Source organism: Crassostrea angulata, chromosome 1, assembly GCF_025612915.1.
Source record: "Crassostrea angulata isolate pt1a10 chromosome 1, ASM2561291v2, whole genome shotgun sequence".
Classification (NCBI taxonomy): Eukaryota; Metazoa; Mollusca; class Bivalvia; order Ostreida; family Ostreidae; genus Magallana; species Magallana angulata.
The window spans coordinates 49,244,807-49,262,339 of record NC_069111.1 but is presented as its reverse complement, the minus strand read 5'-3'; the positions used below and the strand labels follow the sequence as shown (position 1 = coordinate 49,262,339).

The following is a 17,533-nucleotide window of genomic DNA, read 5'->3' as shown; positions in this document are numbered from 1 at the left end:
TTTCTTACATTAGATGCTGCATCGCATAGAAAGAATTATACATTAATGGCCAGCACAAAGAAGCTACTTGAGTCAGAAAGAGCTGGGCGAGTGCAGAGATGCAAAGATTTGTTATCGTTTAAAGAGATGCACATGTTTTTTTCCTTTTACTGAAGTTGTCAATGCCAATTTTGAATAAAATTAACACAACCTTTCACTATGTGCTACGATTATTTCTTTCATTCCAACCCCTTTTTTGACAATGTACTAATACAAATCATATATCATGTTTTCAAACAAGTGCATCCATGAACTCTCAATTCCATACGCAGATGAAGAGACTGCTGCAAAAGCTGCTTGGGAAATTTGTCCAGGTGAAGGCAATCACCGACCCAGGAGAAGACATCACTCATGCATCTTTTCAGGATGCAAAGATGCAAAATTCCAACTAGACAATGAGTCGATTGCCGTGGGACTTGAGACAAGGTACATCTCAAAACATAATTATAAAGATGAGATGGAACCTACAATTATCGAAAAGTTCTATCGGTTTAAGTTTTACTAGTCACTCTACAGCTTAAACATTTTAATCTAAATGCACAGCATGATATTTACATGCAAAGTATATTTCACCATAAGTTTGCATTGGAAATCTGCGCTGTTCAATTTTCTATGAATACACTATTCAATTTGTCTGCATCGCTTGGTGTGTCATAGGAACGACGACATCCATAAATAAGCATTCAATGCTCAATTAAATATCTTTACTATTTTTCTTCATTAGACATGTACGGTTATTCTAAAAGGCAGTGGTCAAGAAAATGATGACGTTTCTTTTAAAGACACCATTGTATTACTCATGAAGTTTCTGAACCCTGACATGAGAGAAGCAGCATGTACAGAGGATGGTACATTACATAAAATCTTCTTGTAATTCAAACAATTTTATTTATTGCTACTTGTTATTTATTTTGAGTTGTAGTGCACTTGACCAAGAGGTGTTTTGGTATAATCCATGAAGCAATGTGCAGTAATATTAATAATAGTCGTGAGTGGTCATATGACTTGTAATGACCTGCTAGTGTTCTTTGCAAGTGATACTCTATAGCTACACGGTACATCAACCCGAGTTTTACCTTAGAGCTATATATTTACATCTACCGAGTATGACTCCCTCTATTTCTTACGGAAACTTATAGTTGATAAATAGCTCAGCAGAAACAGTCAGACTGAAATCTACACGCGCCGTTTATCGATAATCACGGACGGCACGAAATAATCATGATAATGTAAGACTCAAATTCCCGTAGGTGACGATTTGGCTGTTTCATTTACATGTAGCAAATATACTGATGTACATTAATAATAATTTGGTTAATTTTTCTTACTTTTTACGATCAATTTATCAATTTCTTAAAAGAAAGATGTAAATGTAAACAATAAAATATTTTCTTTGATGATTTATGTGGGTAAAATATGTAAGTACGTAGCGATCTTTGCAGAAAAAAATACATAACGTGGGTTATGTATTTTTTCTGGTATGTCATCACCTTAATATTTTAATGTTTTAACATCTGTGGCTAACTCATTCATACACGAAATGCTTCTTGTATGAAACAAAATTTTCAGAATGAAATTTAAGTGCTTGTCTGGAACAGGTGTAAAATGAAACCAATTTAATAAGATATCACTGCATACTATGCGTTAGATATTGTATACACAATATGTCCTTATCACATATGTTGTCACTTCTCCTATGACGTAGGTCAGAAATAATACACCGACTGTGTATGTTAGTGAACTTTCTGATTTCTGTGTGACCAAGTAGGCTTCCTCTTTTCTATGAAGGCCTTGATTCCTTCCTGTCCGTCTTCTAGTGACAGATTCTCCACCATTACAGCTGACGTCAATCTGTAAATTAAGAACGTATAGTGTATAGAGATGACTTCATACGTTTTTTTTTTATTTGCGACATAACGTGATTGGATGCGCCATTTATCCGCATCATTTATTTGCGAGTCAGGATGCACTGTCACAGAGCGGAAAATAATCTGCTAAAAGCTAATTTCCCGATATGCTAACTAAGATAAATATTAATATATAGGAAGCAAAAGAGAACAAAAATTATTATTTTGAAGGTACATGACTATATCGCTTATCCCCTTAACTCCGTCACTTTCAGGTAACTCCTCGCTGTTTGAAATCAAGTGCGATTATTACGTCTTTTTTTCATGTCAAAAATCTTCAACAAAATGTCAACAATTTACAAAGGTTTAATTCCAGAATGTGTTAAAATATAACAAAATTAAACCTTGTTCATTTGCGTGAAATCGGCTAGCACTTTTTCACAGGTGTTTTAAAATTTCGATATATCTGAAGTGTGGGCCCTATGCCATGATCATTTACGGTGGCCAATAATTTTTAGAAAGGTAAATCTGAAACATTTCACTAATATACATTTTTTGATTTAAGTTGTTAATACATTTTTTTTTCAGTATGCATTAGCCTTTATGCACTACACTTGATGATAATGTCAAATCGCTCATGCCGTAATTTTTTGCATTATACGGGGTATAGACATACGATTTATCGCTATTAAGAATATTCTACATTTATAAAAAGAAAAATGCAATAAATAATATATTCATTACCGATATAAAATATCTGAAATATGTAAGAACAGAAATCCAACGGCATCCATACATTCTGAAAAGGTCATGGTCATTGTTGTTACAAGGACCCATTTTTTTTTTTTATTCTGGCGATCATTTCATTTCGATGAAATTAAATACGATGTACATTTATGTAAAAGTATATTTGCATAATAAAATATGTTCAAATCAAATCAATTAAATAAAATTTAAATTTCGTGCACCAATTTTGTTTATTATAACTTGGCCTGGATACAGTTGAGTTTAAATTAAATTGTTAATTGATCTTCATTCATTGGCATATCATAGAGCATGTGGGTGACGGAGTTAGGTTTATTAGATATGATAAGCACGTGTTATAACCATCGCATTCAGTGGGCTTTTTTCAAATAATAAAATATATTTTTAAATAATTTTATAAATTATATATTGTTTCACTTTATATTAAGTGAATGCAAATGGCAAAAACCAAAAAAAAATAATTTACAGAGAAACGCAGGATGTTTTCTGCTTATGGTGATGGAGTTTAGGTACTCGGGGGTACATCGATTGTGTTTGTCGACTGAACGCCCGGGGATATAGATTTTACATGTACGTGCAAGTGAAAAGTTCCGGGCCGAATAGAACATTGGGTTGAAAGTTTTAAACTGGTTCCCAAACAAGGACCAGTTTAATTATGGAAAATATGTTATGTACACAATCGCAACTTCTCGGGCCCTACATATACAATATGTAAATGTAATATACCTGCGTTAATTTTATTAAATCTTAAAGAAATCAGCCTTTTTTTTTAAATATGAAAGAGTTGAACGAGAAATCAGTATATTACTCTTTTAAAATAAGTTAACTTCCAGTTTTTCTATCCCGTGATAGCTCAGTTGGTAGAGCGGAGGACTGTAGAGGTATATATCTAAGTTATCCTTAGGTCGGTGGTTCAAATCCGCCTCGCGGGATTAATATTTTTTTCCATTTGGTTGAGCCATTCATTAATCTGACAGTGTGACGTAGAATTGAATAAAAATATGAGCATAATAACATTATCTTCTACACTATCTGCAATATGACTACTTTAAAGTAGCAATATTGCAGATATTATTTGAAAAATAATATATGTCAGAAAGGACAAGAGTTTGAAGAATTTAATTTAGCAGAATGCTAATTAATGGTTGTTATCCTCTGATCCTGTTAAGGGGGCTGGAGGGTGGCTGCCATTTTAGACAATATTGACCTCCTTTTAAAGAAGAGCTCCATATAAAGATAATGGAAAATGATCAAATTTTATATTAAAATATATGAAATTTTTCTTTACTAAAGAGTAGTTGACAACTTCAGTAATCGCATATAAAATTTTCAGCTAAATCTAATGGTTTTTATATCATATTATATTTTGACCCCCTTGCCTCCTTAATATGACGTCAGTTGTTATCAGCGGTAATAGGAAGGATAAATTGATCATTAAGCTTGAAAGAATGCTAGAGAACCGTTACCAAAGTCATGATCATAAGGAGTTGTGCATGGTCAATTCAAATCGATCCTTCTTTAAAATATTTCTAGAGAAATCCTACTAGAATACATGCATGTGTTATAGACCACTTACCTACACTACTGTATAATACACTGTACAAATATTTCCAGTTATATAATAGAGAGTCCCCCTCCCATGCAAAATTCAAATTTGTTTTTAATTTACATTATGAAATTACCAAATATATGCCTAAGGTCCCACTGTTACAAAAAATGTCAAATAACTCCAAGACCTTGGTCTCACAGATAATTAAGGTCTTCCGTTACAACGGAAGACCTTCTAGTGATTGTAATGTTTTTTATTATTATTATTATTATTATTTTTTTCCCAGTTTTTGTCCACAAGATATCTCAAAGATGGCTGGATCGATATACTTGAAATTTTCAGGATTGATAGAAAATGATCATATCTCTAGGCGATTTTTTCATTTTTTTAAAATTCATTTCCTGTCGTCCGTTTCCTGTCCCGCGACAAAAAGCTTGTCACATCGAGATCTCAGAAACGATAAAGATTTGAACATCCAAACTTTGAGGGATGATAGACCTATAGTTGTAGATGTGTTTAAACATTTTTGTTTTGTTCGGCGTAACTTCCGGTCGTCACCGGAAGCTCTTCAAATTTTTTTGTTTTTACGTATTTAATTTATTTTCCATAGAATAAAGATATTAGTATAGATCCTTACATATGTCATCTATACAATGTTGAATAAACAAAAAAATTCTACTTCCGGTGAGATATCTCGATTATCTCAGGAAGCTTTTTTAAAACATATTTTGTACCCGCAAGTTCTCAGGTACTGTACGTGATCAAGACACGAAACTTTTACTAAACATAGACATTTGATTGAAGATGTGTTTAAACAGTTTCATTTTGTCTTCCGTCACTTCCGGTCCACAGCGGAAGAGTTCAAACAAATCAAACTGTTTATCCGTTAAACTGTTTTAATTTGATAGTTTTAGCTACCTCGATGAATAATAATGTAAAATAGGAAAGTAACAAGATATAAAAAATTTAAATTTCATTAAGCACTTCCGTTTGTCCGTTTCCTGTCCCGAGACAAAAAACCTTATATTGACGAGATCTCAAAAACGGTAACGGCTTCAACAACCAAACTTTGTAGGATTATAGACCTATGTATGGACACGTGTTAACACTATTTTATTTCATCCGGCGTAACTTCCGGTCTTTACAGGAAGTACACCCAATTTTGATATTTTTAAAAATATTTTGGTTATTTAGCATTGAAGTAACATTTTAGCTATAGAAATACAAAAAGTCATCTACACATGGTAAAAAAAAGTTCTACTTCCGGTGAGACATCTCATATATCTCAGATAGCCTTCTTTTTTAAAAACAAAGAATAAATAAGATCTCAGAACTATGATAGATCAAGACACAAACTTATATATATTATATTCATTTTCTGTTTACAAGATAACTGGATTTCTTGTGCAGATTAATACATGAGGAACGGAAGACCTTTTTGTTGCTATAGCAACAAGAGTCTAGTTCATATAATATAATTATTCATTCCCTTGGAGAATTTGTATTAGGGTGCATGTTTGAATACTTTATGGGTTCTCTAGGGAAGAGTTCTGTTGATACTCTTTAACAATGATTGTATGGTTAGATTATGGACAAAAATTCAGCCAGTTTTTAAGTCACTAAAAATATCAGAGAATGCGATTTTGGAACTCTACACAAGTACCTTCAAATTGTTCATTCCTAAATTAATTTGCTCAGATTTAAAACCAATCCATTTAAAATGATAGTTACTAAATTAAAGCATAATTTCAGAAGAAAATTTTTGAACAATTAAATGTTAAAATTTCTGACTTAAGGTTTTACATGTATAATTTTACTTGTATGTGGGACTTAATTTTAAAGTATGATAAAGATGCCGGCAAAGCTATCGGCACCTGACCCATCAGTTCTGTGACAAATCCTTTGATTAATCATATAATCAGTTGAAATCTTCAGTTGATATACCTGTATGCCTCTTTTCTTTCTAAATTCATCTGCGCATAAAATGTTGCTTTTCCAATTGCTACAACTTCTCGACTTGTTTCACAAATTCTATCTGCAATTTTTTGTGTCTGAAAGAGTTCAAGAGAGACATTCCATGTTATCTATAAACTTCTTAATCAAAATCCTAAGATATATATATAAGTAGGACTTTCAATAAAACTATATAGCAAAATTTCTAATAGAACCCAGGGAGAATACACTGTTACATATGTCTCTGATAGATGTTATGTGCTTTCATTTCCCTGACAAAAACTATATAATATGCAATTCTAACCAATCTAATTAAAATTAGACCTTTTTTCTCACTCTTTGTAATCTGTTACCACTTGTGACAACAGATAACGAAGAGAGGTCTTATCTTTATTAATTCAAAACAAAACTGAAATCTAACCCAAGTTATATTTTGACAAACATTTGTATTTTTTTCTTGGTAACGTTAACCCTTTTAGGTTTCTCATCATTGGGAAGATTTTAATCTTCATTGGTTTCTTCTGTGTTTATGATAACCCCATCCATGTATCTTATCAGAATACAATAACCCTGTGTTCAGTGTATTTGATAGATATGAGTCAGTCACGCAGAGAGACTGTCAGCATGACCTAAATTTAAAGCAACCTTAAAATGCTCTAAAAAATAATATCTACAAGTAGTATCATATTTTCGTTTGTTTGACATGAGAGAGTAGGAAACACACAGACTATTTATCTACTGTCTAGACCTCTGTGGTCTTCAGTACAAGTACATGGACTATTCCCTAGAAGAGTCACCTCTTCTTCCAGTTGATGGTCGGGAACCACTCTACTGACCAAACCATGCAGCAGTGCATCTGTAGGTCAGAATTAAATCACAACATGTATTCAGGGCAATTCTAATTATGTGTTAATATTAATAGTAAAGAAAATATGCATCGTTATACCTTGAGCTGTAATAGGATGACCAGTAAACAGCATTTCCATGGCAACTTTTCTTGGAACAGCTCTCCCTACAGCTACTGCTGGGGTCGAGCAAAACAGACCCACACTTACTCTAAAACCAAAAACATTGCAATATTTTTCCTTTTCAAAGAGCTGCATACATTGTATTTTCAGAATGGCCCTTGTACATATTTAGCTCTTCAGTCTGCAAATTCACAGACCTAAATTTCAATTCCAGCTAACCATTACAAGGACCATAATGAACAATTCAAGCAGAAATTTTTAAACCGGATTGTTGCAAGAAAAACTTTGCCAATTTTTTTCAATTTGTCACACAAATTTATGCTGTACCTTAAATATGTCAATGTATGCAAGTAAACTAACAGATAAAATTAATTTTATCTTTACCCCGGTGTTGCAAATCTGGCACTCTGTGCGGCAATGGCAATGTCACAGCTAGCAACCAGCTGAGCACCAGCAGCTGTTGCTAAACCTATCAATGAGAAGCAGCAACCAAAACTTATTCTCATCTAATGATTACATCATAACGAATCATGCCAGTTCAAATGCAAACACATTAACCAGGTATCCCTAATGTAGCTTTTGAAATATTTAAAGATATATTTTGTGTAATACATGTGCTTTAATAAAGGGAAATTGTGATGAGTCTAGAGAGATAGAATCAATTCTCAATTGATACAACTGTATATAAATGATACAAGTGAATGTATTCACTGATGACACTATTGAATGTATTCACTGGTGAATATTATATTTTATTTATCATATTTTTAAATAAACCTGAAGGATTGACAATATACCTACCTGATACAGATGCTAAGACCGGGATGGGCAAGTCCTGTGGAATGAACAATAGGATCCCAATATAATTATAATTTTTTTTAAAAATAATTCAATTATGTGATGATAAAATTAATCAAACAAATTAAAGATCTATTTGAACCTACCTGAATTAATGACATGACCTCTGAACAGGTGTCAAAAACTTGCCGATGGTACTCTCTGCCGTCTTTACTTGTCTATGAATTACAAGTACCAAACACTCATAGTATTACATTATACACTGTATAAAATTCATCATGGTTTTATGTAAAAATAATTAAATTTTGACAAAATATCTAGTAACTGAATCAAACAAATTTTTGAATGCTATAAAATTTTGTTAAAATTTACCCAGAGATATTTTTTTTTACAACCCAAAGGTTTTAAATGAACAAAATGAAAATTGTATACTGGTATGTGCATGTACATGTACAACATTATGCCAAAAGCTCTGAGGTGCAAAAGAAAAACTCAGCTTGAATATATAAATGATCATCAAAATAACTCTACACAATGAAATTGAAATGGCTCACTTTAATATTTGCAAGTAAAGCATTAAAGAGTAAAATCTGTCATAACCAACAACTTCACAAAAGAATTCAATAGTGGTTCAACAGGTAATTTGGACAAGAGGTAGGACTAATACTATAACAACACGTTAGAGTGTAGCACAATTTAAATGTACTGCCCGAGATGTACTGAAACCATACATCTAGAAATGGACTAGAAATTATACAAATTACACACCAACTCTTTCAGGTCATGACCTGCTGACCATACTGGGCCTGTGGAACAAAGAATTATGGCTCGCAGGTCGTCTACGCCAGATGTCAAGTTGTTGTGAAGAGTTTTAAGCATTTTGAGCGATAGAGCATTTCTGAAATAACAAATGGTAAAGCACATCTAGTGAACAAGTAATCATTTTAATTTTAAAACAATTATGACAGGTCGATCATCATTCATGTGTTCTGAGAGAAAATCCTAGTCAAGGCAAAAATGTCATTTGTACCCCTCTCATATATTCTAAAAATACAAGGCAAAATGAGAAAAATATTCCTGTTTTCAAGCATAATACATGTACCACAGCTCTTTTGTATTTTAAACATATACACTGTACCTTTTCTTTGGATCATTAAGCTGTATAGTGCGGATGCCCTTTTCATCTTCAGAGACTTTAGTGTATCGTTCAGCAGCACTGGCTTGTGACATGCATCGCACATGACCTACATTTGGCTTAAATACCACCTGTCAAATAATGTCTCTCAACGTAAAAACAATAAATAGGATAAAACCGAATAAATCTGTGCTTGAAAAAAAATTGTTATGGTATTTTTCGCTATAAATCTGTATAGATGACTACATTAAATGCAAAACTTGAGTGCGTTTATCTGTCAACCAACATTTGTGATGCTGATGTCAAAATTGTCGTGGGTCCACTATAACTGTACTCTGATGGGATTGACCTCCCAATCAGTGATCGTAGGTTAAAGAAAAACTTTTCAACCAAATGCTGATATTTTTCATCCATCTTAGTGCGAATTTACACTATTTTTGCTTCTTGGCATTTAAAAGTTCAAAGGTTTCAACACTCCGATCGCTCAAGATCAACATGCAAGAAAGTTTTAAAAGCTAGAAATGTATCAAAATAGAGTTAATTTTATTGTATAGTCGTTAATTTTTTAATGACATTTGCGTTAATCACAATAAAATTACCTTTTCGAAACTTCGAAAAAGGGAAAGCGAAAGTCGCGCAGACATGATAAATTGAGGCTTAACAAGTTATTCGGGTGCGTCGATTTACCCAAATAGACCCAAATGGAACGTAAAATGACCCAAATGGACCCAAATGGAGCACAAATGGACCCAAATGGAAACCCAAATGGAAACAAATGGACCCAAATGGAATCACAAATGGAAATAGAATGGCATAATTGAAGATCTTATTTAATAATTTCAATCATTATTTTTAATAAATGAGTTTTTTTTTTGAAAATTAAAAAAAACAACAACATTGAACAACATTTTTCTTATAATTCTAAATCATATATTAACATTGTAACTACATCGTTTTAGAAACAGAAATAAGACTGTATTTAGAAACTGTTCCTATCGTGTTAAACACGACGCCCTACCAGGGCCCGGACTCAGTTACCTCAAACAATCTTATTCTATTATAAAACAATTTCATTAATAAGTTTTTATAGGTACCACTTTACTATTAATAAATCATATATTAACATTGTAACTACATCGTTGTACAAACAGAAATATCAGACTGTATTTAGAAACTGTTCCTATCGTGTTAAACACGACGCTCTACCAGGGCCCGGACTCAGTTACCTCAAACAATCTTACTCAAGAACAATTCTATTAAGTTCTTTTATGAAAAAAGTCATAAATTGGTGTTTTTATTATCATAATGATTTTTCACAAGTCACTATTTGGTTTGTCACATTCGGTGGTATTTGGTTTGTCACATTTGATGTCACATATGATGGTTGAATCAGATATTTCGATATGATTATATATCAACAGTTATATTAATAGTTATATATAAATTCATATATTGTAACGTGCAAGGGGGTCACTGTCTGTGATCCCCGCGGGCCCGTACCCGAGATAGAATCGGATAGCCCTGATTGCTGCCAATATTTACAAGTGCAGACTCCTGCACATATATAGGGACTCAACGTTACTCAGGCATGGATGACCGCACACCTACGCAACTGAACAGGTACCAACGTTAACGCAAGCAGGGATCGCCGCACACTTACGCCAACAGTTCAACCTAACGCAAGCAGGGAGTGCCGCACACTTGCGCTAGAAAGGCCAGAACACCACCAGGGATGACCACATATTAGTGCTCCGCCGCAACCACCACCAATACAAGTAGGGATGACCGCTCACCTGTATTGATGCGACACAGAGCAGGGATGACAGCACACTCTGTATCGTAGATTGGATAACACGAAGATTAGATAGAGCAGGGATGTACGTCCACTCTCTCGCTCTAGCCGTACCTGTTCAAGTTTAACCCCTAACAGTCGTTCTTGTAACGCATTAGACACTGTCCCTATATATGTGCCGGCCTAAAATAATTCGTGGTATCTTAAAACAGGAAATCAAAAATAAACAAACTAATCCAACCTAATCCAAAAAATACTTATGCCAAACAACTTATTTACATAAAATATTCATTATTGTATAAAAATAATAAGCAAACTCATTCGTCATTATTAGGAACATAAATTAAATCATCAAAAATCAATAAATCAAAGGGGAATTACTCTAACCAAAAATACATTAGTAAGCTGCCCGCTTCACTATCAATAAAAAATCATTAACAACACAAGAAAATGTCGTTTAGAATTTATATTTATAGATTATTCATCATGTAATTAAAATTATTAAATAAAATCTACGATTATGCCATTCAATTTCCATTTGTTTCCATTTGTTTCCATTTGGGTCCATTTGGGCTCCATTTGGGTCCATTTGGGTCATTTTACGTTCCATTTGGGTAAATCGACGCACCGAGTTATTCGGATCTCTTCGGATGATTAGGCACTAAACGAGATATTCCGATGTTTCTTGGAGCACCTCTCGTGCTTTCATGCATGTCCTACCTAACCTCCAGAGACCAATACACAGCAACGCCACTGTTTACAAATGGAGGATTTAGCAATACAGAGTTTTGAGTGCATTCAACGTCTTGTTGAATGGTGACAATAAACAAAAAGGTCAAAAGGTCGTTGCGTGGTTCGACGTTGTGTTACACGGCGTTTCTCTACTGAATTATTTTGCACCAAAAATCAAAATGAAGCTATCAGTTTTACTAGTTGTAGTACTTTGTATGATTTTCCATGTTCGCTGTGATCTCGCAAGTAAGTATCAATATTTTTTGGACGCACGTTCATTTTTAAAAAATCAACAATCAAAATATTCTTTAAATTTCATTTCAGCCAATAAGGCCTAGTGTGAAAAGCATAGGGTAACATAAATTCAGAACAAGCATGTCAATTTATAAACAATGTATAACAATGTATATTTGTATTTGTATTTGTGTAAATTAATTTCATATAATGTTAAAACTTTGTGTTTAGAATTGAGTTGAATTTAAAATTTTAATTCAACAGGGAAAAACACGTAAATGTGTCATTTCTAAGGCAATCAATTATTTATCTTAATCCTAATTTCAGAGTTTTGAAAAGTGTTATTCATTATATAAAAACATAGCTAGACCCTTTTACGATAACTGTGGTACTGCTCTTTTGCAGGGCAAAATGACATAGTTTGTTGAAATATGACGTAAATTTAATTCAATTACGTCATTTATTTATCTACCTACTAGAACTTCACCAAAGTATATATATCAATTTGCCCTGCAAGAGCTAGAGTGCAGTATCGCATTTATCATGAAAGGGTCTGTACAGCATAATAATCATCATATATATTCAATATCTTTAAAACCTCCCAGGTGCTCTAAATTCTTAATGTTTAAAAAAATCATTCCTTTGCTTTAAAAAAATAATTATTGCTCATTGTATATAAGACCTATAGGGTGCACTTATTTTTTTGATGAACTGATTTAGTTGGGGAGCACTTATATTTATAATTTTCCTCCAAGGGTAATGATCATCTCCTCACAGTATCATTATTCATTCCTTTTCCTGGTTTTTCTTTTATTGTATATGCAACTTTTATTTTTCTGAATGCTTTTATCATGAATGATCATGATAACTGTTCATTCTGTTACTTTAGAGAATGTGACAATGCATTATATATATAACAACATGTATTTGTTCATAATGATGGACATGTTTGTGTTCTTTTAGTATGATTGATAATGTTTCTTATATTGCCATATTTAATTTTACTTTATAGCGGAATCAGATGCATATGCAGTGGAAATCATCATATATCGCCTCACAACTGATACGGTACATTTAATTATATACTGACAGTGAATAATTGTGTTACATGTAACACTTTTACATATACATGCAGTGAGATCGATTCAATAACTTTCAAACATGTACTGTTAAATATAAGAATTCTTGTAACATTTATATCATATATTATATGCATCTCAATACAGTGGACAGCCAATTCCATGGAGAGCACGTTTTCAGGGACGATCGCCTCTGCAGCAAACACATACTGCGGATCAAATGTAGCAACCTGTGGCTTAGAAACCTGCTGTACTTCCGCGTAAGACATACGCGTATCTTACCATACAATATTATTTATCGAGTGTTTATTAGAATTTCATGACTATGAGTTTTCTTATATGTATATAATTACAGGTCTGAAAGTCACAATGAAATCTCAGAAATTCAATAAAACTAGCTAATTTGTTTCTATTATATTTCTGTTAGATGTGTGAAATTCTTATTAATTATTCTAGAACTTTAAAATTATGTAATTAACTGTTTTTTGTGTAATCTGTATTAATCTAATGTTGATGCATGATATCAGTCAGAATACAATGAAGACTGCGCATTCATTGACTAATTGATTGTTACACATATCAGCTGGGTATACAGATCAATATCATCGCTAATAATAGAAGTGTTACTTTTTTATTTGCAAATCAATCAGTTTCAAAGAAACAGATGTTGGAAAAATCAGTGATTATCCCAAAAAAGATCTAAAAAATCTGAAACACAAATTTTATCTCAAATTTCCAACTGGCTCAACTGCCTCCAATTCTTCAGTGACCCAGTATGTGGTCGTCAACTCTGCAGTATATGGTAAGGGTTCTTTTTGAGTATTCTTTATTAATATTTTCAAGTTAAAGGACTATATGTGATATGGGCCCCTAAAATGAACGTTATTAATTTACTTTAATTCTTTGCTTCCTTAGTAAAGGATATACTTATGAAGTTTTTTTCATAATTTCCATTTTGATCCAGTGCCCACAATTTTGAAATATATTAACATCAAAAAATTTAACCTTATTTTAAAAAGTTGCAAATCATTGGGGCAGAATTTGACTCATACCAGAATCATATACGTAGTTCTTAATTTCTGAAAATCAAAATCAATATATTTTTTAATCATTGAAGTTAATTATATGTAGCAGTTAAAACTGAAAAGTTTTTCAATCATGTTCCATGACAATCTTTAGTTAAATAAGTATCTTGCCTCCTCTATGTTTTAAGCCAGCTAGGCACTAATACTTGTACAGAGAAAGAATAGCGGTGGTAGATTAAATTTTGAATAGTAATGTTAATTTAAATGTAAACTTATATTGCAGTCTTAAAGGTTTGTATTAAGGTCTGTTAAATTTGTATTTGTTTTGAAAGTATGTCATTATTTAAAACACGTACAGTTCCAATTTTACACATTTAGTACTTGTACTGATAAAACTAGATGAACATGTATTTTCATAATTGTGCATTCAGAAATCATCCGTCTTGCGCGGACAACCTTTAACACCCAAACTGGATACTGGATCACATGGGCGGATGAGACATATTACGGGGTACCAGCTACCACCACAGAGAACCAGATCATCATCCCCATCGCATTCGTTGTCCTATTTCTCGTGATATTCCTGGCCATTGGACTTCATTTCTGGAAGTAAGTCACTGAAAACAAGGCAAAATACAAGTCTAGAACATGAAGTCATATTCTGGGAAAGTGATTAACATCAAAGTACTTTGATGTATGGTTTCCATGTATCCTTTGAAATTTGACTGGAATGTATGACATCAAACTTGCATAGTCTGATATCTGTAAATAATATGATATATAATATTTGTATAGGTAAGTATCGTCACACTTAGAATATTACAAGTATCAATAAGATTTTCATGAAATACTAATACTGTAGACTCCTTATATAGCGAGATGTAGTGATATTCACATAAAATCGTGAAAAGCAACCCTCACAAATTCTTATAACTTGCCTTTATTTTTTAGACAGCTTTGAACTATATGAAATATTACAAAAAATTTGGTGCATGCAGTTTTATACATATATTGTCATGATTCTACATGAAACAGCGGAATTAAGAAATCGCATAAAATATGTGATATGGTGTTTATTGCATTTGCGTTTTGTCATTCATGTACCGGTAATAGTTTTTTAATTTTACTAATGAAAACTTCATATACAAATTAACAACAGTTTGCGTTTTAATTTTCGGTAATTTTTTTCTCCTTTTATCACATAATTTATATTTTGTGTGTCATCATTAGTAAAAGGAAGCAGAAAGAAGCTCGTATTCAGAAAAAGATCAAAGACAAGAAAGCCTTGAAGAAAAACCAAGCCATGGTCCAGCCAACCTATCGTGTGGATCCAGAAATTAAAGATCTCGATGAAGACCACCACGAGAAGACGTAAGCCATTCATCCATGTTGGATCTTAGCTCACAGCATTATAAATCCTTATATATTTTTGTGGTTTTATTAATGAACAAATATATTCATGTATAAATTAAAGTCTTTACCGACAATTCCTGAGGGGAGTTTTTTTTTTATCAAGTTATATATATTAAATAAAAAAAACAACATGTGGAATCCATACCGTGTACATTTAAGATAGTGTCTCATCTACATTAAAATATATATGGCGGGTTTCTTTTTCGGAAAATAATTTATCTTATGTAACTACTAATGAAAATATATAACTGAATTTCTGGCAGAATTCCCAGTTCAACTGCCTCACTAAAACATATCACGTCTTGAGTGATTGATTTCATAATACTCAGAAAAAAATACAAACTCATTTTTTGTTTGATTGGTCTGTTGATTTTAAATTAATGTAGTGAACTCAATATCTAGGATTTTTCAATTGGTCTGTTAGAATATAACTCCACCTATCTCTATTTTTGGATTGTACAACAATGTAGAGAATCTGAACAATAAAGAAAAATTACAAGTAAATTTAGTGTACATAAATTTTTTATTAAAATCTATTTCTTTTACCATTTTTTATTTTCATTTAACTGATTATTTTCATCATGACATCTAGAGCAAGAAAAATGTTCTCCCTTTTTCTCTCCTCATAGATTGAATGGGACACATAAACTCACTCTAACCCCCACGCACAAAAGGTAACCCATCATAATAATGCACTTATCCCCTACTGTAGTAGGTATTGGCGATAAAGGATGGTTGCTCCTCAGACAAACTGTGTAACAAAGGTTTCAGGGGTGGATCCAGAATTATTTTATCATGGGGTGAGGAGGGAGGCCTGATTGTGGTTATAATACTAAGTGTCATTTTGCTATGGGAGAGGGGTGGGAATGTTCAGACCCCCTCCCCTCTCTCCCCTCTCTTGCAAATCTCTGAACTGGTGTACCTTTTAGTTATGTAGAGGTATTTGCAACTATGGTATAATTTATGAAACAAATTAGGCAACTATCGTAAAAGAAAAAATATAACACATCTTTTACAGAAGCCCTTTCTTTTCTTGAGGTCAGAATGATTATATTTATGTCAATAAAACGACTGACTTCGTTATTTTTTATATTTACATGTATATGGGACAATTTGATACAGTGTCTGAGATTTTAACTGAGGATCCATCATCCACAATGTGCGCCATTTGACATTTTATGTAGAGCCAATATATTACCAGGTTCCCCTAATGCAAATATCATTTATCTGTTATATATTTACATCAGAGCTTTAAAAATTACATGTATTTGGAGATTCCATTTGTATATATGCATGAACGCTTCATTTTATGCATGTTACGTATTCATTCTAAAGGCAAAAACAATATAGCATTTGTATATGATATAACACTTTTTATTCTACAATCCCTAAGTATAACATATCTGGGCACTTACATACTGAAAAATATGTATGGCCCCTGCTTATGTAAACCAAAGAAAAAGACGCTCTATTCTTGGACTCAGACCATTTAGTTTATTCCTCCATCTTCATGACTTACCTTTCTAAAAATGCCGTTTTACCTGCGTATATCTGCACCAACACTGCTTTCTTATTACAAGATCAGCATAGGTACACTGTATATGTTTATTGTGTGTTTCGCCAACACCATTCTCATTTGCTATCTATAATAGCTTGCACATAGTGCCTAGTGTGCAAGATTTAGAAGCGAACTAGCAAAAAATATTCAGATTTTAAAGTGTACATCCAAACTTATCTTTGTAGAAATGAATGTTTTCGATTAGTATGACTTGCATTTTATTTTATTGATCTATATTGATTATTATTTTTTAAATTATTTTTTACAAACTTGACCTTGAAATGTATGTTAAGTTGATGATTTTTACCTCCGATTAACAATGCAATATCCATATAATTGTACTCTTACATGCACAGTTTGAATTGTTTGAGCATTCCTATTTGCATATTGCACCTATTAACTGTGTGTTATTTTCTCTCCTTTCAACTTTCTAACAGGAAAGAGTCGCCCAAAAAACCTAGGTAAGACTCTCGTATAAGTCATTTAATATCTTGATTATGTTCTTAAATCATTTGTTTTTCGAACAAATGTTGCCGCAGAATAACTAGCTTTATAATGGATAGTCAAAGATAAAATAGACTGCAATGAGACGTTTTGTCTATGTAAATTTATGACTTTACATGTTGTATTAGTTACATATTTAAAA

General features: G+C 32.6%; 2 protein-coding genes and 1 non-coding gene across 3 annotated transcripts in view; 2 read left to right on the top strand and 1 right to left on the bottom strand.

Moving 5' to 3' along the window:
• Positions 1 to 1,640: 1,640 nt before the first annotated feature.
• LOC128167229 (enoyl-CoA hydratase domain-containing protein 3, mitochondrial-like) lies at positions 1,641 to 9,756 on the bottom strand. Its single transcript, XM_052832826.1, has 10 exons — positions 9,654 to 9,756; positions 9,058 to 9,185; positions 8,688 to 8,817; positions 8,066 to 8,137; positions 7,923 to 7,956; positions 7,506 to 7,590; positions 7,100 to 7,209; positions 6,951 to 7,009; positions 6,145 to 6,251; positions 1,641 to 1,890 (listed from the first exon to the last, which is right to left on the bottom strand). The coding sequence occupies exons 1-10, from the start codon at positions 9,696 to 9,698 to the stop codon at positions 1,773 to 1,775; spliced, it is 888 nt and encodes a 295-aa protein (XP_052688786.1). The 5' UTR covers positions 9,699 to 9,756; the 3' UTR covers positions 1,641 to 1,772.
• On the top strand, positions 3,494 to 3,583 carry Trnay-gua (transfer RNA tyrosine (anticodon GUA)). The gene is given in 2 exon segments: positions 3,494 to 3,530; positions 3,548 to 3,583. It is a non-coding gene; the product is annotated as a tRNA-Tyr (tRNA).
• Positions 9,757 to 11,573: 1,817 nt separating the features above from the next.
• LOC128175432 (uncharacterized) overlaps positions 11,574 to 17,533 on the top strand; it is a 30,589-nt gene continuing 24,629 nt past the window's right edge. The window contains exons 1-7 of the mRNA XM_052841056.1: positions 11,574 to 11,824; positions 12,825 to 12,880; positions 13,039 to 13,151; positions 13,542 to 13,693; positions 14,348 to 14,525; positions 15,147 to 15,287; positions 17,325 to 17,348. Of these exons, the coding sequence (XP_052697016.1) occupies positions 11,758 to 11,824; positions 12,825 to 12,880; positions 13,039 to 13,151; positions 13,542 to 13,693; positions 14,348 to 14,525; positions 15,147 to 15,287; positions 17,325 to 17,348 (731 nt within the window). The 5' untranslated portion in view covers positions 11,574 to 11,757. The remainder of the gene's footprint in view (positions 11,825 to 12,824; positions 12,881 to 13,038; positions 13,152 to 13,541; positions 13,694 to 14,347; positions 14,526 to 15,146; positions 15,288 to 17,324; positions 17,349 to 17,533) is intronic.

Excerpts from the sequence above, each read along its gene's own strand:
- LOC128167229 (XM_052832826.1), bottom strand. The coding sequence starts at position 9,698 with ATGTCTGCGCGACTTTCGCTTTCCCTTTTTCGAAGTTTCGAAAAG. Across the intron at positions 9,186-9,653 it reads TTTTTCGAAGTTTCGAAAAG|GTGGTATTTAAGCCAAATGT; the intron begins GTAATTTTATTG and ends ATTATTTGACAG. Across the intron at positions 7,210-7,505 it reads GCCAGATTTGCAACACCGGG|AGTAAGTGTGGGTCTGTTTT; the intron begins GTAAAGATAAAA and ends TTTTGGTTTTAG.